This window comes from Coturnix japonica, chromosome 5, assembly GCF_054131305.1.
Source record: "Coturnix japonica strain WE chromosome 5, WE-NBRP24, whole genome shotgun sequence".
In the NCBI taxonomy this organism is placed as follows: Eukaryota; Metazoa; Chordata; class Aves; order Galliformes; family Phasianidae; genus Coturnix; species Coturnix japonica.
Genome location: NC_140667.1, coordinates 2803459 through 2825225, shown reverse-complemented (window position 1 = coordinate 2825225; position 21767 = coordinate 2803459). Strand labels below are relative to the sequence as shown.

General features: G+C 48.4%; 2 protein-coding genes across 3 annotated transcripts; both read right to left on the bottom strand.

Annotated features, from left to right (window-relative positions):
• Window positions 1-9624: 9624 nt before the first annotated feature.
• On the bottom strand, window positions 9625-18630 carry IVD (isovaleryl-CoA dehydrogenase). Its single transcript, XM_015863274.3, has 12 exons — window positions 18473-18630; window positions 17460-17549; window positions 15878-15929; window positions 15454-15623; window positions 15004-15097; window positions 14446-14582; window positions 13951-14047; window positions 12903-12996; window positions 12201-12282; window positions 11836-11940; window positions 10951-11023; window positions 9625-10861 (listed from the first exon to the last, which is right to left on the bottom strand). Exons 1-12 carry the CDS (start codon window positions 18608-18610, stop codon window positions 10728-10730), a joined length of 1266 nt encoding a protein of 421 aa, XP_015718760.1. The 5' UTR covers window positions 18611-18630; the 3' UTR covers window positions 9625-10727.
• Window positions 18631-18760: 130 nt separating this feature from the next.
• On the bottom strand, window positions 18761-21698 carry KNSTRN (kinetochore localized astrin (SPAG5) binding protein). 2 transcript variants are annotated; one of them, XM_015863275.3, is made up of 8 exons: window positions 21611-21698; window positions 21321-21453; window positions 20837-20893; window positions 20518-20617; window positions 19797-19911; window positions 19561-19622; window positions 19392-19466; window positions 18761-19108 (listed from the first exon to the last, which is right to left on the bottom strand). In XM_015863275.3, exons 1-8 carry the CDS (start codon window positions 21666-21668, stop codon window positions 18977-18979), a joined length of 732 nt encoding a protein of 243 aa, XP_015718761.2. In that variant the 5' UTR covers window positions 21669-21698; the 3' UTR covers window positions 18761-18976. The 2 variants fall into 2 exon arrangements, with proteins under 2 accessions (XP_015718761.2, XP_085405967.1); XM_085549841.1 differs by having other exon boundaries at window positions 18761-19036.
• Window positions 21699-21767: the final 69 nt, after the last annotated feature.

Sequence of the window (21767 nt, the reverse complement as noted above, 5' to 3'; positions counted from 1 at the left end):
CGCCGCCGCTCGCCGCGAACTCCCCGCAAGCCGCCCAGCCCCTCCGTCCTCCTTCCTGCTTCCTCGTCCGCAGCCAATCGCCGCCCTCCGCTCCGCCGCTCGCCTCGACGAGGCGACCAATGGGAGGCCGGCCCTGCTCGCCGCCGTCGGCCAATCAGCGTGAGCGGCCCCGCCCCCCCGATCCCGTCCTCTCAGAGCCCCCCCATCGCCCCCCCCCGCCTCGAGGGATCCCCTCACAGCTTCGGCCGCCCTTCGCCCTGTACCCCTCCATAGAGCCTTCTGACCGCCCCAGGGGCTCCTGGACGATACCCGGGGGTCCTCTTTACACCAAGGGGTACCAACAGACCTCGAGGGGCTCCTTCGAGCCCTTGGACCCTCAGTTTTCCTCACACCGCCCCCCCAAGAGAGCGGCCGCAACGGGCGGTTTCCTGAGGAGAATCCGTTCCCGCCCATCTGGTCACCCCTCGGGGCCCGCTTTATTTCTCATTGTTTGTGCCTATTTATGTGCCCTACTCTGGGAAAGTTCTCCTTTGTAGGCTTTGTGTGGCATGTTGGGGGTGCTAAAAAGGCCAATAAGTGGGTTCCTCAACAGGGAACTCCGTATTTTGACAAGGCTGGTTTAAAAACCCACAGGTGATACGTTGTTCTATCGCCGAAATGGTGTCTTGGGTTGGTGCGAGCACAGAGCTGCCATCCCTTAGCCCTGAATTCTCTATCAGTTTCATGGTGTGTTTTGTTGTTGTTTCCTTGTTTTCACTCTTTCTCCTCAACTTCTGAGAAGTTCAGTGCATGGAACAAGCAGTTGGGAGGGAAAAGTCATAGAATCATGTACTTGGTTGCGTTGGAATGGACCATTAAAGGCCATCTAGTCCAGCTCCCCTCCAATGCACCTACAGCTTCATCAGATGCTCCATCCTACCTTTGAATGCCTCCAAGAACGAGGCTTCTCCAAGCTCCCCATAAGTACATCATAAGTTAAGCCTCCTCCAGCTCTAAGAGTCTGCTTGAAATACAGCAAAGCTGCTGGAGACCAAGAGGAAGCTAATGTGCTTTTATTCTGCCTTTCTCCTGGAGATCCAAAGGACCGAGCAAGAAAGAGCAAAATCAGTGTCTGCTGTGATCTTTGCCTGGCCCAAGGGCCAAGAAGGATGAAAATAAAGGATAATTCAGCTATTTTGAGGCAAGGACCAAAAGTGCATCTGCATCTTCCCGTATGAGCAGATCTCCTGTTGGAAGGTAATGCATGGTCTTACAGAACTGAACAATGAGCTTCCCCAGCTCTTCAGGCAGCATTTAAATGGGAAACTGTTCGTGCAAGGATTTCTGAGGCCACCATCACAGCATTATCTATTGAGAAGTTAGCAAACAATTACATTCTTAGTAGAGTCCTTCCCTCTGCTGCGAGCCCTGGCCAACAGGAGGGTAACTAAAACACTGCTGAGCACCAGGGTGAGTTAGATTTTAATACCATAGAGAACATGCTCACACCAGTCATTAGATGTGTTTGAGTAGCTTCAGAAATCAGCTTCCTTGGACTCTGCTGGCTAAACAGAATCCAGCTTTTGGAGCAGGAAAATGACGTTCTATGACATTCACAATATGGCTTCAGTAATTCAGCAGGGAATGAACATCACATTTTAATTAGTGGTTCCTCATTACTCTCCAAGCCCATGCCTACCACCATGCTTAGTCTATGTTACATGTGGCTTAAGTTGAACTGTAATTCCTACAAATAAAACTACATCTTCCCAGCATTCATGAGGCAAATATTTGGTTAGAATTGATGCTGAGATGTAAAGATAAATAGAGGGAATTCTATAGAGGTGGAGGTGAAGCCACTCTTCCAAGTGTCCAGAATAGGAGGACATCTTTAGGTTGGGAAGTCAAGGACAGAGGACTGTATCCTCCAGAGCCCTACCAGAAGCATGACACAAAGCCACCTGCAAAGCTCCCTCCCTTTATAAAAACCCAGTTTGTTCTACAGTGGGGCCAGATTTCCTCTCATTGCACCCCTTGTCTCAACAGGTACCAATATGGAAGAGGCACAGAGAGCCAAACCAGAGCAATAAGACAGCAAAAAGCTTCACACAAATTAGCACCAGTGCCTGCAAAAACACACGGTCGTGGATGGAAAGCATCACGATGGAGGCAGTTTGCAGACAGGCTGGGAGGCTCAGGCAACAAGGTGTACGTAGGGTAAGTTCACACACTGAAAGCAGCAACTTGTGGCAGTCTGGAGGATCCTGCATTGACTGGTTCCTCTGTCAGGCCTTAAGGTCATGTCTTCGCATAGCACCTGGCACCATGGGGCTGGGTTACAGATTCATCTCTAGCAAGGGAGACCTGTTAATAAGAACTGAAAAAGAGTAGTACTACAGACTAGCCTAAGAGAAGGCTTTTAGTTTCATTTAACAAAAAAAGAACAACCTCTGCTCCTTCAGCAAAATGTAACATGACATGCAGGTTTTCCAACCTCTGCTACTTGCTTAATCAGCTCTGCCCTCCCTGAAAGGAAACAGCCTAGGCTTACTCACATGCAGCTGCCCATTCTATTGCAGGCACTGCTCCCTGCCCTGGAAAAAAACACCCAGCTCCTCGGGCTGCTTTCTGTACCCAAGCAACTTAACCCTCTCTTCTCTTGCTCTGTGCTCTTTGCAGTTTTACCAGGCGCCTCCTCAAATGTGCAGGCACCAAGAAACCAACCCCAGGTCAGGATTAGTGGAACTACCTCAGCCCACCCGATGCCTCGACATCAACAAAATGCTTGTGCTGCACCGACTGCAGCAGCAAAAGAGAAGGAGGAGTCTCTCTCTCTCCTTCCCCCTTCAGCCCTGACTCTGGGGCTAACCCAGTAAATACTAAAGGCCAAATTAATCCCTGGTGGGGCTCTATTGACTGACTCAGAATTATATTACACCAAAAAGTAAATTGGCTGTCAGTATTTAGGTGCGCAACATACCAGCTGTGGTTACATAAGCAGTTTCCGCTGAGATTTCTGTTCAAACATCAGCTTTTGCTCATTCTGAGCTGGGTGAAATATTTCCCCTTTTCCCTTGAAAGCAGGCAGGAGGGATTTGGGGCTGAATAAGAGGGATCTGACTGCACGAAGGTGCTCTAGATGATCTCGTTACCTGCAGAAATGGTAAATGCAAAGCACTGTGCTTGAGACTGAGGGAAGCAGCTGCGGGTTTTTAGCTTTACTGCTGTGAGAGTTTAATATACACACACATATATATATTGAGGTTTGAAAAAGTTTTGCTGCAGTTGCATCAGATGTTGGCTTCTATCAATAAACGGTGCCAGGGAACTCAGCACATGTGCACTGCAAAAGAAAGGGGGGTTGTTATGCCATATTTCTTCTTTTGCCTTTCATCTTAAGACATCGCTGTGCTTTAGTGAGGAACATATCAGTGCTGTGTGCCAAATGTATTGATGGGGATTTAAAAAAGAGAAAAGCAGAGGGACGATGAAATTTGCTTTTGAGATGGACCAGGAAATGAGGTTGGGTTGAATTAAGGGACAGGAGTAAGAGTTAAAAACGTACCTCAGCATTATCATGGCCCGAAGTGAGGAGTAGGTGTGTGTGCTTAGGAATATTGCAAAATATGGATTAAAAGCGAGGGCTCGGCTTTATGAGCTGGATCATGGCAACACTAGTGAAAAATTCATATGCACGGGAAGAATAAAATGTTATGCCTCGCGTTCCCTGGGTAGCCATTATTTTATGAAGTGTGATTCACAAAAGCAGTGAGACTGGAGAAATGTGAACACAAAACACATGTCCCAAAAAGACATGATGGGAAAGCAAACAGTAATTATTGGACCATCTGCAAACGGCGAGGCTTGAGGATGGGGTAAGTCAGCAGGAACAAATACATCGCTATGTTTACAGCTCAAAACACTGACTTTTTTCCCTCACACACAACTAATACAGGAAACCCAATAGAAATCCCGACGGCACAAGCTGAGGACAGCCTGCATTTCCATTGGAAACAGCTGCATCACTGCTAGAAATTCAGCCTTTTTGTGTCTCCCAGGTGTAGTGATCTGATACCGATGCACGTCTGTGAATAGTGACATTTCTCAGTGCTGCTCTGGTGGCAGAGGGGACATTTCTGCTTCTCCATGCTCCCATTAAGCCAACCTGCCTTTGCTGTCCAGGCTGGCAGAGAGGTGAAGTCTTGTCTTGGGGGATGAAATGAGGAGTGGATGGTGTTGGCAGCTTTGTAAATACAGGGATATAAGGATGGAGAACAGCCCTACCAAAAAGGTCTTGAGGGTAGTGGTAGATGGCAAGCCAGATATGAGCCAGCAACGTGCCCTCACACACTGCCAGTTGTATCCTGGGCTGTGTCAAAAGCAGAGTGGCTGGTAGGGCAAGGGAGGTGATCCTGTCTCTCTGCTCTGCACTGGTCAGACCTCACTCAAAGTACTGCATCCAGATGTGGAGTCCTCAGTGCAGGAGAGATGTGGGCCTATTAAAGCATGTCCAAAGGAGGACTACAGAAATGATCCAAGGGATGGAGCACCTCTCCTCCAAGGGCAGGCTGAGGCTGTATAGCTTGGAGAAGGGAAGGCTCCAGGGAGACCTGGTTCTATGATTGCCACTCCGTTCTTCTGCCCTGACTTGCGCCCATATCAGTCAGGGCCACATTCTCCAACCTGACACAAGCATCATCGTCTTTAAGGCTCCAGAGCACTGAGCATGAAGGGAATGCATTTATCATCTCCAGATTGCTCTTTACTCATGGGTTAATTCATCAGGTGGCTCAGGCTTGACACATGGGTTGCTGGTGTTCCTTGAGTATGTCCCCATTTCCCACTTGGGGTTTCAGTGCTGTGGTTTCTGCCTCCCTGCTTTCCATAGGAAAAAGCCCAGAGTATCGCAGTGTACCTGGGTAGCTCAAACACATTTCTGAGCACATTTCTGCTTCACTGAGAAACCTGAATTATCCCCGGTCCTGCTTGTCTGCTTTCATGCTATGAGGAAATATGATATGTGATGTAGAAAATATAATATGCTACTGGCAAAAGCCAGGACTGGGCACATCTAGATAAGCACTCAGACACTTGGGGCTCTGCCTGCTCTGTAACGAGTACCAGATTATTGTTTTAGTATGAAACAGGTGTTGTCAGATGTTTGTTTCCTTAAAAAATGACAATTCTGTGCAGCTTGAACCTCACTGAAAGTTGAACCCCCACTGAAAGGACATGGTTTAGTGGACGTGGCGGGGATGGGTACTCGGTTGGTCTTCATGATCTTAATAGTTCTATGAAGGTTTTCCCTTTGTTGTCTATGTACAGTCTTAAAGAAAACACAGTCTGATCTTAGAGGTGAAATAAAGGAGGCTAAAAGGAGCAAAGCTGAGCACATCATCTGCAAACCTCTGCTTCATCCCACAGGTTGCAGGGATGGATCAAGGTGCAGCGCTGGACTTTGGAGCTCATGGGGATGCTGGGAATCACCATCCTGCCATGCTGGGCACCGGGAAAGCAGCAAAAGAGTTAAGATAACAAGAGAGCAGAAAGTTTTATGGTGAGGCTTGGAGTTTAGCTGTACAAATCCTATTAGCATTAACATCAGCCGTGCAGTTAAATCCCTGCGTTCTGCACAGAAATTGAATCCCTGAGGGTCTGGCTTAAATCAACAAATACTACGAAAGGCAGAGCAGGGAGTGACATCCCTGTGCACAGGGAGTTTTGTCTGGGGACAGTGGCAGGGAGTAAATGAAACAGAGTTTGTTTCTATAATTTCTGGCATGCTGATTGACCCCAGTAGGGATGAGCACCCAGCATTGCACATGAGTCCTTCAGAAAGGCTTCGCTTTGATTTCCTTTCTCCCTTTTTACCTACTACTCTTTTATTTTAGAGAGAGAGAGAGGACACCATGACATGTTGGTGTGAACTTTAATTCACTAAGGCAGGTTTTTGTTGAACTCGGGACTGGAAAGTTGGAGCTGAATGTGTCTTGGATAGAGAGCCATGAGCACTTGGCCATCAGTGGGATTTGTTATCACCAAAATTAAGCTGCTGCCAAGACAAGATGGTTTCTCAAAATGGAGCCAATGGCCACAGATTGGGTGCATGGTAAAAGATATCTGAGATACAGACTGGGTGATACAGACTGGTTAGCACAGATTCTCTTGACCAGTGTGGTCAGGAATTGCTTTCAGGAAGCTGTACCATGTACTATGGATGGACACATGGCAAGCTCAAAACAAAACCCCAACCATTAATACTCACCATGGAAATGTCAGCACCCACTATGTTTAAGCAAGTTAGTTATTAGCTCTGTTTGGATCCAGCCTTATATCCAAAGCCATTCATTCTGCTATTACCATTCATTATTCTCTCCGGTCTTCCCCTGGATGTTTGAACTGGGATCTGCCTAATCCTGCAAAGCCCAGCTTCACCTCGTGCCAGAACATGGAACAGTCATAATTCCCATTTGCAGCCCTGCTGGCTGTTGCTATGGGAATGCTTGCAGTGTAATGGACTGAGCGATGCCGTGCCCCTGTGCAACAGTGCAGGTAGAAGGTTTGGAGCTCAGAGCTTTCCTGGGTGTGCTCTGATAATTAGCCAGGGAAGTTACTAATCACCTTGCACAGCACCAGGGCTCTTCCTGAGCTAATTGGTGGAAAACTTGCTCAAAGCTGTCACTAATGGCATCACATCTAGATTTGCACGGGGAAATTCAGAGACAGGTAAATTTCCAAAGCTCAAACATGCAATGAAACTGCTGCTGACCACAGCTTCCTTCCAACCCCTGGACAGCGGCTGATTGCTTAGGCAGGATCACAGCTCAGAGCACTTCATCATGCCCTTAGGTTCTGTATATTTGGGAAGAGCTGTAGGGCTCAACCTGCCCTTCTACTCACAACCAGCAGGTCAGACATTGCCAGATCCTTTTGCATCAGCACCACCAGACCCAAGGGCAGTGCACACCCACTGCCAAATCCCCTTTAATCGGTTGCCTCCTTCCTTGGCCAGCCCCAGCTCTGTGCTGGATCACGGCTTTAATAGCTCCAAAGAGGAATTCCTAAAGCAAATATTTTCTTTCCAAAGCTCTGCTCATTAGCTATAAGCACAGAGCAATGTATCACAGGCAGGTTCTGAAGAGCTCTGAGGAGAGATAAGAAAATGCACATAGAAACTTGCATTTACTGAAGTGCTTACAGGAGAAATGAGTGTTGCAGTGCTGTAGGTACCAAGGCAGTAGTGTCTCCATGCTGTGACAAAGAACACACGTATGGAGACCCAACCCAACCCATCCATGACTTTGTGATTCCAAGAGCAGCAGCTGGGTGCAAAGCTGCAGGGAGACTTTGCTGCGACTGGTGAAAGACGGTTGTCCAAATTGTGCTGAGTCAGTGGAAAGGAAGACATGCGCCCACGTGCTGCGGCAGCAGCTGCCTCCTTGGGAGAAACAAAAACCCCTTTGCACGGGGACAATTCTGTTTGCCAGCTCAGCTGCATCGCTGCCAACCCTCGCTGGTCCCAGCGGGCTGTCCCAGCAGGAGCAGCACAGCTCTGTAGGAACACTTAGCCCAGAGCTGCAGGTGCATCTGGCAGCACCGAGCTCCTGCAGCATCATCACCCACACATCCCTGAAGGACAGAAACACGGATGGACAGACACGTTGATGGGCTGCCTACCATTTGTTTGTTAGATCTTTTTTACCCCTGCCCCCCCCCAATTCCTACTTTCATGCTGACAACTGGGCCTGGGTATCAGCTGCTCAGTGCTCTGCCTTTCAGCCAACAGCAGGTGCAAGCGGGGTGACCCCGGGCTTCACTGCAGCAATCCCTGCACTTGGGCTCGAGAATGTTTTTGTCTCTCCTTCACAGTTGTGAATTCTTTTCTATGGGGTGGGAGGAAATCTCTTTCTAATCTTCCTGCTCTGAAGTGGGCAAGGGGAGCTCAGCGCAGCTGTGCAGCATCCTATGGGGCGGCTGCGTTGCATGGCATCCCTCAGCTGAGCCCCTTCCCTATTTCCAGCATGGGCAGAGGGTGTGGGACCGTGTCAGTTCCCCTCCTGCCTGTGGGGCAGTGAGAGCGTGCAAAGGGCACAGCTCAGCGTACAGAGCAAGGAGGTGACTCAGCAGCTCCGTCACCAGCCCTAAACCACAAGCAAAGTGAAAGCTCTGAACGCAGAGAGATTTTTAACGGGGGAGGCACTATACACGGAGATGGAGCAGCATCACAGAGCTTGGCCTCAGCACATCCCCTGCGGAGGGTGGAAGCGAGAACCTCTGCTACTTTCACAATGCGTTATCTTGTAGTGAAACTGCACAGCAACACCCAGCCCGGGAGGCAAACATCATCCCCCCCCTCCTTGTTGCCACGAGCACCGAGGAGCAGCACAACAGGCTCAAACCGCATCCCCTGCTGCATGCATGCAGGAGAACCAGCCCCAGACACAGCCCGGGGGGGGGGGGGGTACATTCAGGTCATGGTGCTTGAGCTGTGCTTTTATTGGGTCTGCAATCTCAGGGTCTGACTCTGCAGAGCAGCCCTGAACATGCAGCAAAAAATAAATGAATCACCTGAGCTGGTTCCCCAGAGCCAACAGCTCCAGCTCACATAGGCAGGGTGGTTTTAATTCTTTCCAGAAATCAATAAACTCTGAATCTGCAAAACTTACCCAGCTGCTGCTGCAGAGGGGAACGCTTTCCTTGCTCAGGAAAACTATGGCAGCACCCCAAACATCATTCAGTCCTCAACTGTGCCCTTCCCAGGAAGCGCCTGCAGATTCCTGATAAGCTGGGAGAAGCTTCACTATGATTTCACTATGATCCTGCCACTTTTTGCCACCTCCCCCCCCAAAACCTCAAGTTTTCCCTGTTAACTCTGCTGCTCTCCAGAGGAAACCTGAGGCATGGCCCAGATGTATCACTACGTATACAAACACATACACACACACATAAATATACCCACACTTCTATATATATAAACGTACCAGGTAGGAATTGAACCCCACACCTCTCTGGGAACCACCCCAAGACCACAAGGCTGCCCAGTACAAGCTGATCTAATTACATTGCACACAGATTAACACCCTTAACCTTGAATGCTGGTGCAGCTCCCAGCACCAAGAGCTTTGTTTTGGTACCACAGTGATAACTGCTCGGTGGGAAGCAGCCCGTGCCCTGGGAAAGCATGGGACATTCAGTTAACAGAACCCTGCTCAGGATTTATGAGTGCCTCCCTCCACCCCATCCCACGATGTATTTGACATTGATTCATGATGCCTTTAACTCCAAGGTGCTGCTCAGCTTAGAAAGTAAAGGCATTATTTATTGTTTGTATATTAAAAACAAGTTAGACCTCTACTATGATAGAGGACAGGTTTAAAAACCTGCGTGTCCCCTCCAGCTCAGTGTGTGTATTTTGTTTTAAACACCCTGATGCCGCTCTGACCTTTCTTCTAGGGATCTCCTCTGGTTGGAGACAGATCACAACACAATGATTTGACTCTGATGCCCTTCTGAGAGCCTTCAAGGAAACCTGCAGTGATTCACTCCCACATTAAGAGCTGAGGAACATGTAAGTGTGATACAAGTTTCCCACCACCCTTGGAATGAGATGTGCCACTACAAGCAGAAATAAAACAACGATACAAAAAAGTTTAAAATTCTTTATATTAAAACTACTTGGAGTTTGCCTGTATGGCAGCTGTTGAATTCATCCTTCTGTTATATTTACAGCATCCAAGCTTTCAGCGTGGTTCACCCTTGAAGGCCGGCAGCAGGGAGTGCAATTCTTTAACAAGGCGAAACTTCCATGTGCTCTATGTAATATATATATATATGGAGGACATCTCAAATACTGCTGCTCTCACTCTGACTTCTTCAGCCAGCCATCAGCAGAGCGTGATTGAATGCTTTTACCAAAAGAATAGCCTTCAGGAAAAGGAAAAAAAAAAACAAGAAAAAAACCCAAATAACCCCAACCCTGAAAGTCAGCCTCCTCCTGCCTGCCTCATTCATGGATGTCACAATACAGGTCTGACGTTTTAACTGTTCCCGGAATGATGGATGGCGGCACTGGTGGATGAATAACACAGCAGGAGGTGGCCCATCAGGGAGGCAAAGGGCTGCATCGAAATACCTTGAGAAACAGCAGGACTAGGAAAGGAAGTATGCACTGAAACAGATGTGGGACTTTGATGAAATGTTAAGAACCATCACCTTACACACCGGTTGGGTGCCTCTGATTCTCAAGTGTTCCAAAGGGCTGCCCCTACAACATGATTGGTGTCACGTGCCCCAAAACAGAAGTTTTTCATCCCATTGGAAGATCACAATGGGAAATCTCTCTTTCCAGTGGCAGCACGTCAGCTGCTGGCTATTAATGGCACACCGTTTTAAAAAGAGAACTAAAATCATTCCCATGATCATTTCTTAGATCTGAGCTGAACCCAAGCAATGGCTTTCCCCTGGTTCCAGCCATGCTGACAGCTGCTTTGGTTGCAGTTCGTCCTGCGGATGAACCTCAGCTTGACAGTGCTGATTTAGGATGGCTTACAACAGGGTGAATCAGGCTGATCACAAGAAGAAAACAAATACATTTCCCTTCTATGCTGCAGTCTGATTCACCCATTCAGAGAGCAGACAGGCTCCACAAGCGTCAAGGCAGGAATCACAAGAAGAACAAAGTTGTGCGCTCCAACCTCCACGTGAAAGGCCTCGTGGTGCTCAGTGGGCTGCCCCTCCACTGCTGGAGGTTACTTGAAGGCTGCATTGAAGGCCCTGCCAATGACCAGCCTGCGCACTTCACTGGTGCCAGCTCCGATCTCGTAGAGCTTGGCGTCACGCAGGAAGCGCCCCATGGGGTAGTCATTGATGTAGCCGTTCCCACCTACGACCGGAACCAAGTTATTGCTTTTCTCTCAATTGAGGGGCTCTCAGCAGCCTCCCCAAATAACACACTGGCAGCGACTGCCTTACCGAGACACTGGATCCCATCCAGAGCCACCTGGGTAGCGCACTCTGCTGAGAAGAGGATGACTCCAGCACAGTCCTGCGAGGAGAGAAGCAAATTATGACAGAGGCACGAAGGTGTCACCTGCCCTTTTCCCATCTATGTTGCTCTGACCTTTTCATTCCCCTACAGACATCTGCTAACAAACCTGAACCACTTCATCACAAAGGCACCAGGATTCATCCCCTGCAAGCAAGAAGCTGACACCGTCCTTCTGTCACTTTTGTCAGACTACACAAAGGTAGAAAATAGAGTGCAGCAGGGGTGCTGCTCTGCCTCGCGGATGGACATCACACCCCCTGGGGACCAACCTGATTCGATTTGATGCAGGGCTCTGCTCTGCTAAATGCCTGGTTCTCTCCCCCGACAGACACATGGTGACAAGTCAGTTGTGTCAGTGACAACAGCTCAGGATGGTTGCTATAGCCTCTTATAGCAGGCAGGATATTGTGTTAGGCCTTCCTATAAAACCTACCCATCCTGCTACATCTGTTCCATTGTACAACTACAGTTTCTGTCTCATGAGGGAAGAAGAGGGGAAAACAAACACTTGGAGAACTCAAGGTCGTTTTAACCCCCAGTATTCCCACCCTGCATGTGATGAGGAACCAAGCTGTCCAGCAAAGCACTGGAGTCACCATCCCCGGAGGTTTTCAGACATGGTTTAGTGGTTGGACTTGATGATCTTGGAGGTCATTTTCAACCTTAATGATTGCATGATTCATGGTTCAGTGGGCACTGTGGGAATGGTCGACAGCTGGATTTGATGATTTTGGAGTTTTCTTCCAAACTTAATGATTCAATCAAAGGAAGAGCATTCAGACACAACCCACATAGAACTGCAAGCTCACCTTCGCATTAAAGTGGCCGCGGTCACAGGCTTTGGCCACATTGTAGACGTACTGCCGACAGGCCATCAGCCGGGTATACATATCAGCCATTTTGCCCTGCATGAGCTGCACGTTGCATGAGAAAAGAGACATGTTGCAGCTATTGAAACTTAACGTGAGTCCACAGGGATTGAGGGGAAATGGTTTTTCTGCTTGAGCTCTGGGAATCAGCTGGGTTCATACAATGCATTCCCTGTGGTCTCTCAGAAATCAGTCATAACACCAGGCTACCTTCCCCATGAAAAGCCCTCCCAGCACAGAGCACCCCATCTGCTCTTTAAGAAGAAGAAAGACAGAAAAAGAATTGGGGTTTTTGTTTATCTCACCTGGAAGTGGCCAATTCTCTGTCCAAATGCTTCTCTTACATGTAGGTATGGAATTGCGTGGTCAAGAACAGCTTGCATGAGCCTGAGAAAAGCACAGATAGGCAGGAAAAGGAAAACAGGATCATTAAAATACAGATTACATCTTGGAAGCTCTATCTAGGGCAGGAAGGTTTTCCTATGCAGGAAGATAAAGTGCTGTCTTCCTACAGCTCCACTCAAACAATGCAAAGAATGAATTCCGAAAGCCTGTGTTTTCTCCATCATGTTCTATTCATTTGGGACATCTTGTGGTAGGGCTCTGCTTTCTTAATTCAGGAGGCTGAGATGGAGAGTGTTGAAGAGCCTTCTTACACCTGCAGCCAGGACAGTTAGTGCCGCCTTGTGTCTCCAGGAGACCGACAGAAGGGGCATGAGAAATCCTCCTTCTGCTTTGCAGACAATAGTGTGTCCATACGAGGGTTTTAGTGCAGAAGAGAGCACAAGGAAGGAGACAAAAGGACTGTAAATTAAATGCTTATGCCAAGACCACCATATTCAAAGCCATGCTCTGGATGGCAGGTCCATGGAACCACCTGGTTCATGCTACACTGGAAGGCAGGGATTCCCAATCTTTCCTTCTTGCATTGCTTCTATGAGGAATGGAGAGGTGACTGTGGCTGATCTTTCTGGCCTTACAACCTATCAGAGGTGGCAATCCCTTACCCCAGTGGCCCACCAGACAGCACGAGCCTCTCCAGGTCCAACCCGCTCATCAGAACGTAGACTCCTTTGCTCAGCTTCCCCAAGATATTTTCAGCTGCAATCAAAGAAAAATGAGTCACCTGTACGCAAACCTAAGATAAGCCATTGTCTGATGCTCTGTGTTCTCTGGACAAAGGATTCAAACCCTCACTGACATTCACCTTACCTTCTGACTTGAGACATTCTCAGGATGAGCTAGACAGGCTGAGTTTTGGTGCATACACTCCCTACCACTGAAACATCTTATAGCAAGCATTACTTCAAAGAACAGAGCACAAACTCCATCAGAAATAGTAAAAGGAGAGCACTGTTTAGGAGTAATGACATTCCATGGCTTAAAAACCAAACCCAAAAAACAACACAAAAACAAAGAGGACCAAACTGGCTGAATGTTCTCCTGTACACCCAGGGATAGGGGATGGATAGGTATGCAGGGAGCTGAGAGACACGTGCTGATTGCACAAGGGAGGGTGAACCTGCTGGCTGCACATCACAAAGAAACGCTGAGGTTCTGAACCAACTTTTACCAAATCAATATGACCAAACCAACCCAGGGATGACACTCAGTATGAGAAAAAACCACTCAGTGGAGCACGGCTGACAATGAAAGCCATATGTTTGAAAGCAGATGGAACCACAGTGCCAGAGGAAGACATCTGAGACAAAGATTCTGCAGACATATGAAACAGCATCAAACTGGTTCAGCTTCCAAGGTAGAAGATCAGAAGCAGCATTAATGGCCTGAGTGCAGAGCGCGTTAACTTTCAATAGTGCAGCGATGCGTTTCTCCAAGTTATCAGAAAACTGGGATCTGGTTACCATGAGAACACGCTGTTCTGCACAGATGATTACCCAGATGATCATCTGAAGTCTCGAGTTGTGCCCTTTCTGATTTCAGACTTCAGGAGTCTGGGCAAGTTAGAAATGCCAGATTTCAGCTGAACAGATTTACCTAAGAAGAGAGTGCAGCTCCCCACATACATACTGCCACAACTTGGAACCAACTCACCAGGGATCTTGCAGTCCTCAAAGATCAACTCACAGGTGTTAGACCCTCTCATTCCCAGCTTATCAAGCTTCTGTGCCGTGCTAAAGCCTGGCATTCCCTGCAAAGCCAAGACATCAAAACTAAGGATTCCAAGCACTGACAGTGACAGGACTATGCTAATCTCTCCGTCAGGTAAGTCCATCAGAAAGTTTACTGATCTCTGAGAGTATTGTTTATTTTACAGCTTCCTCACTGGAAAGAAGATGCAGAGTGTGGTCTCAGTTAACTAAAAGGAAAGAGAAACCCCAACAGATTCCTGTTTCCCAAGGGCTCTCTATCCAAGTGCAGAGGACAAATCTCATGGGTTTATAAGGCTTACGCAGGGAATAGTTTGTCTTTGAGGGACTGACTGGTATCGAGCTGATTTCTAAACAAACCACTTAGAGCGAGGGAGGTAGCTTTAAAAGCACACCAAGATAGAACTGTGACAATTATTAAACAGTAACTGAAACCCACCTTCTCCACAATGAAAGCAGTTATCCCTTGGGAGGCTGGAACGGCATTAAGGTCAGTTTTAGCATAAACGATGAGAACATCTGCATCTGGCCCGTTGGTGATCCAAAACTTGTTCCCATTCAAAACATAGTAGTCCCCTGAAAGCACAGAGTTGTTATATTGTAATAGATAAACCAACACTTACATCCTCACCCCATTTATTTCAAGGGTGACCTATCAGATCCCCATGAACAACATGCACACAGCCCTCCCCAAAATCAAGAAAACTTATGACCTTCATTTCCAGAGTCCAAAGACAGGTTAATGAATGCCTGACAAACTAAGGCTCCCAGCACTGGTTCCAACAGATTGTAATCTTCCACTATCACACTCAGAAGTCGACTTGGGACCTTCAAACCACCCACCCTGTGTCTTCACTACCTTGTGTTATCACACACTGATTACTCTGGGAGGAAGCACAAGGCTGCCAGCATGCCCTGATAAATGCTGAATGGCATCAGGGAGGTTAGCTTCGGTTCACAGGAAACATTTGCACTGGAAGCTCACAACAGGTTTTACCTTTCTTGTCTGCCTTCAGCTTCATGGACACAACATCAGAGCCAGCATTGGGCTCGCTCATTGCTAAGGCTCCAATGTGCTCCCCACTAATGAGCTGGAAAAGAGAAAGAGAAGAACCTCCTCTGGCATGACTTAAGGACATTATGTCTCATCCTTATTCAAACCAATTCAATCCATCAGCACATTTCAACAGAAGTCTCAGTGATATACTCAATTTTAGTTAATTGAAGCACTACTAAGAACTTGGTTCTTACTCATCTTGTTTCATAGCAAGTAATTTAAGCTATTGCACTACCCATATTGAAAGCCAGTGAAGGAGGGCATCAAAATACACCTGAGCTGCAATGAAGACCACGTGGGGTCACATATCACTGCACAACACTTGTTTGAGGAGTCAAAAAAACCCAACAAACCCCAAACCCCCCATCCTGCCATTTCCCAGCATCATACCTTGGGCAAGTACTTCTCTTTCTGGGCTTCATTGCCATTCCGCACCAGCTGGTTGATACAAAGGTTGGAGTGGGCTCCATAACTCAGCCCAACAGCAGCTGATGCACGGGAAACCTCCTCCATCACCAGCACGTGGTCCAGATAGCCCAGAGCAGAGCCACCATATTCCACTGAGAAACAAAAGCTCTCATGAACCACCACAGAGCGCATCGTGTACGTACAAGATCCCAGGGTGAATGCCCCATCCCTGCAGGCATTCAAGGCCAGGCTGGATGTGGCTCTGGGCAGCCTGGGCTGCTGGTTGGTGACCCTGCACACAGCAGGGGGTTGGAACTGGATGAGCACTGTGGGCCTTTGCGACCCAGGTCATTGTGTGATGCTGCTGTGTGAAGCATTACCTGGCAGATGGTGGGAATGGACTTACCAGGAGCTGTGATCCCCAGAACTCCCAGCTCCCCAAGTTTCTTCCAGAACTCCTACAAACACAGAAGTAGCAGTCAGGCCAGTGGGACAAAAAAAGAGCTCCCTGGACACATGGATTTACCTCGTTGGTGTGAGACCTCAGAGATAAGCACATCAACAGCAGTTCCTCCTGCTGCAGCAGCTTCACCCTTCAGACTAAGAACCCACACAGTCTTAAGGACATTAGTTATGCTACAGTCTGTTGACTGAAGAAAGGTAACTCATAAACCTGAATTTAATTTGAGGCAGACAGGTTCTAAGATTTAAGAATTCAGATGAATTTAAGCCTCCTATTAACTTCAAAAACTGCATTTTTAGATCTTCTTATGCTGTATCAAGCTAAAGATAATTTAAGACTCAGGATTTAAATTGACACTCGCCTTTTACCTCATACAACTTTGTCACATTTGTGGCTCTATTAGCGTGTGACTGCTGCAAATAGCAGATAGCATAAGTTATCCACGAGTGAGACACTAGGAAAATATGAGAAGAGTTGCAGTCACTGAGCAATTTAAGACTCTTTAAGTAAAACAGAAACTAGTATGGAAAGCCAAGGAAACTGTTCTAAACACAGATTTGTTAGCACTGGAAGGGACCTTTAAAGGCCATCTGCTCCAACTCTGCTGCAATGAACAGGGTCACCTACAGCTCCATCAGGTGCTCAGAGCCCCATCCAGCCTGACCTTGCATGTCTGCACACATCAGCTGTGCCTCGCACAGAGCAGCACAGACTAAAAGGGAAGCCATGAGTAAATGCAGCAGGGACAAAACCACCAAGGGCCACTTCTGCTGTCACTTCAGCCTGTGGGCTCTCCTCCATTATACAATGGACACAAAGGTAAATGCTTATTAATCTATGAACAGCCCCAAGGCACTTCAAAAGGTATTATTCAATAGCACTGGATGACATCTGGTGTACCAGACTAAACCTATATAGTTAACTTCAAAGCTACACATATATCCCTGAAAATATCAACATCAGAGCTCCGGGAGATCCCAGCAGATGTTACAAGTGTCTCAAGTCTTGTGGAGCTTATGAAAACCAATAGTGAGAGCTCTCATTTTCATCAATCAAACCTCCCTATTGCACAGTTTGTTGCTCCTGCTAGAAAGAAAGCTTTCGACTCGGCAGTCCAACAGCTCTATGCTTCCTGCATTCACACATGATGTTTCCAAAGCAAAAAGGAGAGGAGGCTCAGATATCCAAGGAGTCGTGCACAAAATGAGCCATAGCAGGGAGAGTGAAAAACACACATGAGAGGAGGGGTCTTCAAAGAGAGCCAGGCACAAATACCACAATGAAAATCTAAACAAGACCACGATCAATCCACCTCTATTTCTTTTTTAATCAGATGTTGGCTCAGATCTTCCCCAGGTTGTTCAAAGTTATCAAAAGAAGAAACAGGAAATCAAAAAAACTTCTTTTCAAGTCTGAAAAGTTGATGCATATCTTCCTGTGGTGCAGACCGGGTCTTTGTCTGAACTTAGGTACAGATCAAAGTACAGACTACCATCTATTTCATAGGCACACATCAAATACTTACTCGCATGCCTTTGAATTCATTCTCCTGGTCAATTTGTTGGGCCTTTGGAGCCAAATGCTCTTGACAGAACTTTGTCATGGTCTGTCTAAGCTGGGAAAAGAAGCGAGGAGAAACACACGTGTTACACTCCATCAATATATCATCATCTCCTTTGCTGGGATCCACCACTGGGCAGTTCTATGATTTGAAACCCAGGCACACAAACATCAGAAAATCTCTATTTCAGGTTATGAGCTGAACTACAGCACAAAATACCCTCAGCTTTTGGAAGGATGGATTTGACAGAAGTGTTAATTAACAAGCGTGGCTTATCAGGCTGGGACTATGTGAACTATCCTGGTATCTTCAATAGAAGGAAAAAGTCATCGAGTCAGGTACACTACTTGTTCTATGTGCTGCAATGAAACCAATTCAGAGTATTCTCCCAGGCGTTAAGATTCATATACTCACTGTTGTTTGTACTCCAAATAAACTTAAGCAATATTTCAAGCGTTTATAATAAGAAGACTTAAACAACAACAAAGAAGTAGAGATGTTGTGGTAGAGCTTAAGAATCCAGTTTTAACTCTTGGTTCTTTATTCCCTTACATTAATGTCAGAGAAGGAACATTCTGCTGTTTAACCAAAACACTCAGAAGGGACAGATGCAGCAAAGCAAAACGTGCCCGGTCTGTTCTGCCTCTCTCCCTTGTTTCAAGTTAAAAAGACAAGTTAGTTGCCCGGATCCTGTATCCCCCCAGCAGTGCTTGGTGCTGAGGAGGCTCTGAGGTCCCTCCCCCCCCAGCTCCAGCCGTGCCGCCCACCCCACCCCGCTCCCGGACAACCCCCCCGCGGGAAACGGCGGACACGTGTCAGCAGCGCAGCGCCGCGGATTGGCCAGCTCCTGGCAGCCTCAGCCAATCGGCGCCCTGCCACCCGGACACACCCCTCGTTAAGGCGCGCCGCCGCTCGGTGCCGCGCTGCAGATCGGTGCCGTGCCGTACTGTACCGTACCGTACCGTACTGTACCGTACCTGGCGCTGCTCGTCGCTCAGCCCGTTCACCGTGTCGTCCACCGCCAGCCCCGCGCAGCTCCGCCGCACCAAGGCCTGGCACCGCCTGGCTCCAAGCAGCGCCGACCCGAGCCCGGCTCTACCCAGCACCGCCGCCATGGCTGCCCCGGGCCGCTCGCGGCGCGCAGGCGCGGCCCTGAACCGGAGAGAGCCCCGGCCCGCCCAGCGCCGTCAGGGGCACGAGGGGGCGGCACGGGCAGCACCGCGGGGATCCGGCAACGAGCTGCCTGGGGGCACCACAGCCAGCAGTCTTTGTAACGAGTTTAATATAAAACACTTGATACAAGGAAACAAAACGCCGTGGATACAAGGTGTGCGGGGAGGAAATGCAGGCTGAGCCCCAGCAGGAATCACTGCTCGCCTTGCCCCGCTGCTGTTACCGGCACACGGGGCTGGTCTGCCCAGCTTCGTGTTTAGACAGAACAAGGTTTGTAACACAGACACTGTGCAGTCCGTCCTCGCACCTCACTGCGCCAGGAGCTGCTCCAGCTGGTCCAGGGTCGCCGAGCACTCCTTCAGCTGCTCCTGGAAGGAGGAGTGCTGCTGCAGGGAGCGCTGCCGCTCCTCTTCCGCCACTTCCCACCTGGCCAGCGCCGCCTGCGGCACAACAGCAAACTCACATGAACGCACTGAGCAGCAAAGCTGGCTTCCAAAAGGCAGCTCAAACCACAGCAGGCAACAGAAGCCTTCAGATGCTGGAGCTTAATGGCTAACTGGGCCAGCGTATGGACAAGACAATAACACAGGAGCTGCTTGTGCTTGTATATTTCTTAGTTCCCAGAGCGATCCCAGCTCAGCTCAAGCCTTACACTGAGCACACAGTGCATGTTAACAGGTTGTCTGCTCTGTTTGGAGCCCCAAACCACAGGGTCAGCCTTACCCGAAGTGCCTCCTTTTCTTTCTCAGCTGTTTGATTAAATAGCTTCAATTCCGCCATGAGCTTCTCAGTTAAAAGCTGAAGAGACAACAGAAATAATGAACACACCCCAGCAGCAGCCGTGACAGCAGCAGCACACACGGCACCAAAGCCCCTTCAAGGACTCTCTTACCATCGTTTGCTTCTGGCATTCCTGTGTTTTCTCTTCCTCCTCCAGGATGTTGTTGCCTGTAACTGATGGATGAGATACAACATACAGAAGTGCTCCCAACACCTCCCCTAAGGCGGCTTTACAGCATGAGAACTGCTGTCAAGGCTTCCCCAGGCAGCAGCTATTCCCCCTTAAGCAGAAAGGAATCCCACAGTACGACATCAGTGCTTCAGAAACATAAACCACACCGTCCTTACCGGGATCGATGTTCCTGCTTTCTAATATCACCATGCAAGTCTCCTGGAATTTCTTGAGCTTTTCAACCTCTTGCAGCAGGCCTTCGTTCTCCTCCTTTAACTCCTTTATAGTGCCCTGTTAGTAACACAGCAATGTTTTAAGTGAACCGATGGCACAGCATCATTCCCTGCCCAGTCTGGATGTCAGCAGGCAATGGGATGAGCTGATCGACCTCCCATGTTAAATGTGATTTGCTGAGCAAATCAATAAGCGCTGGATTAGGGTGATCCAGCTGATAACGGCCACAAGCTTTTGGACTATCCCCCCAAGGGGGTCTCAAAGAAATTAAGCTACGAGATAAAAGGAAAGATCATCTCAGAGATTAGTAACTGGTTGAGAACTAGGAAATAAAGCGAGCTTTTACAACTGAAGGCTGCACATAGGGCCTGTTGTACATGGCAGAGATTATACTGCTCTGATCAGGATGAGCTGTCCCAGCTCTCAGTGTTTCCTCATAGGATAGAGGCCCTACATCCTCCAATAGCTTAGAGGCCCCTCTATGGGCTCTAACAACACGCCCTTCTCTCTCTTGTACCCAGCTCCATGCTCCCGGGTACAACACTCCAGGTGTGGCTCAGTCAACTGCCTTCCAAGGGAGACTGGAAAAGGAGCCAGTCAGCCCTTGGATTTTACCCTGCGGGGAGTAAGAATTACTCACTGATTTCCAGTGCTTACACCTACCTGAGCTCCCGTTAACCTGGAGTGCAGTTGCTGTTTGGCTGATTCCAATAGCTGATTCTTGGCCTTCAGCTCTGCCTCTAGTTTGTACCTGGTGGGAGGTCTGTAGAATCAAACATCAAGGATATAAGTGAATAGACACCTGTATCACACACCTTTTGCTTTCATAAAGATGTCCTTCTTTGAAAGATTTGCTCTTGATCCTGGACAAAAAGGCCATTAGCAAAGCCTTTATAAGGTTAGAGCTCATCAAAACTCACTGAGAAGGAACATAACCACATAGGGACGGCTACTAACAATATAGTAGTAACAAGATACATACCCTCTTGCGGCTGCCTTCTTCAATGACAGCTCCGCTTTCTTGGCAGATTTAGGAATCCTTAAACGACAAGGAGAACACAGTTATCCAAAGATCATTTCATATTCACATACCACGTACATCTGACAAAACCTCTTTGTCCTTCTGCACTCTGAACTGATGAGACTGTATGTTGAATGCTGTGTTCAGTGCTGGGCCCCTCATTTCAAGATACTGAGTTACCAGAACGTGGCAGGACAAGGGGAAATGGTTTTCAGCTGAAGGAGGGAAGATTTAGGTTGGATACTGGGGGAAATTCTTAACAGAGAGTGGTGAGCTGCTGGAACAGCTCCCCAGAGAGGTTGTGGATGGCCCTGAAGGTGTTCAAGGCCAGGTTGGATGGGCTCTGGGCAGCCCGGTCTAGTATTAGACATGGAGGTTGGTGGCCTCCATGGACTTTTATGGGGGACGTTTATCAAACAGCACACCCAGCAGTTCTTTAATTTACCCTTGGTTTGTAGCTCTGAACACATCATCCGCGGCAACGTTGGAACCTAAGTTAAAATCGGCATCTTTGTTGGGCTCCATCCCCGCTGCTTTACCAGCACATTGCTTCTTAGAAGAAAAGGGCACCTGCATTTCTGCAAGAGAAAGGCAGCCATAAGAACACCACAGCCCACAGGGGCTCAGCATCAGAAGCACACACTAAGCAAAGCGAAACCTCACCAGGAACCCCCCAACCCCGCAACAGGGACCTCCGTATCGCATGAAAGCACACAATAAAGCGACAAAACGTACCCATACGGCTGCGGTAGAGCGCTCCACAGACGGGAATACGGGAGAACTCGGCGTCCATGACACCGACCGGACTTTACCTCACGGCGCCGATTTGAATCGCGGCCGGCGCCCAACGGTTGGGCGGGTTCGCGCATGCGCAGTGCGTACCTGGAGCTTT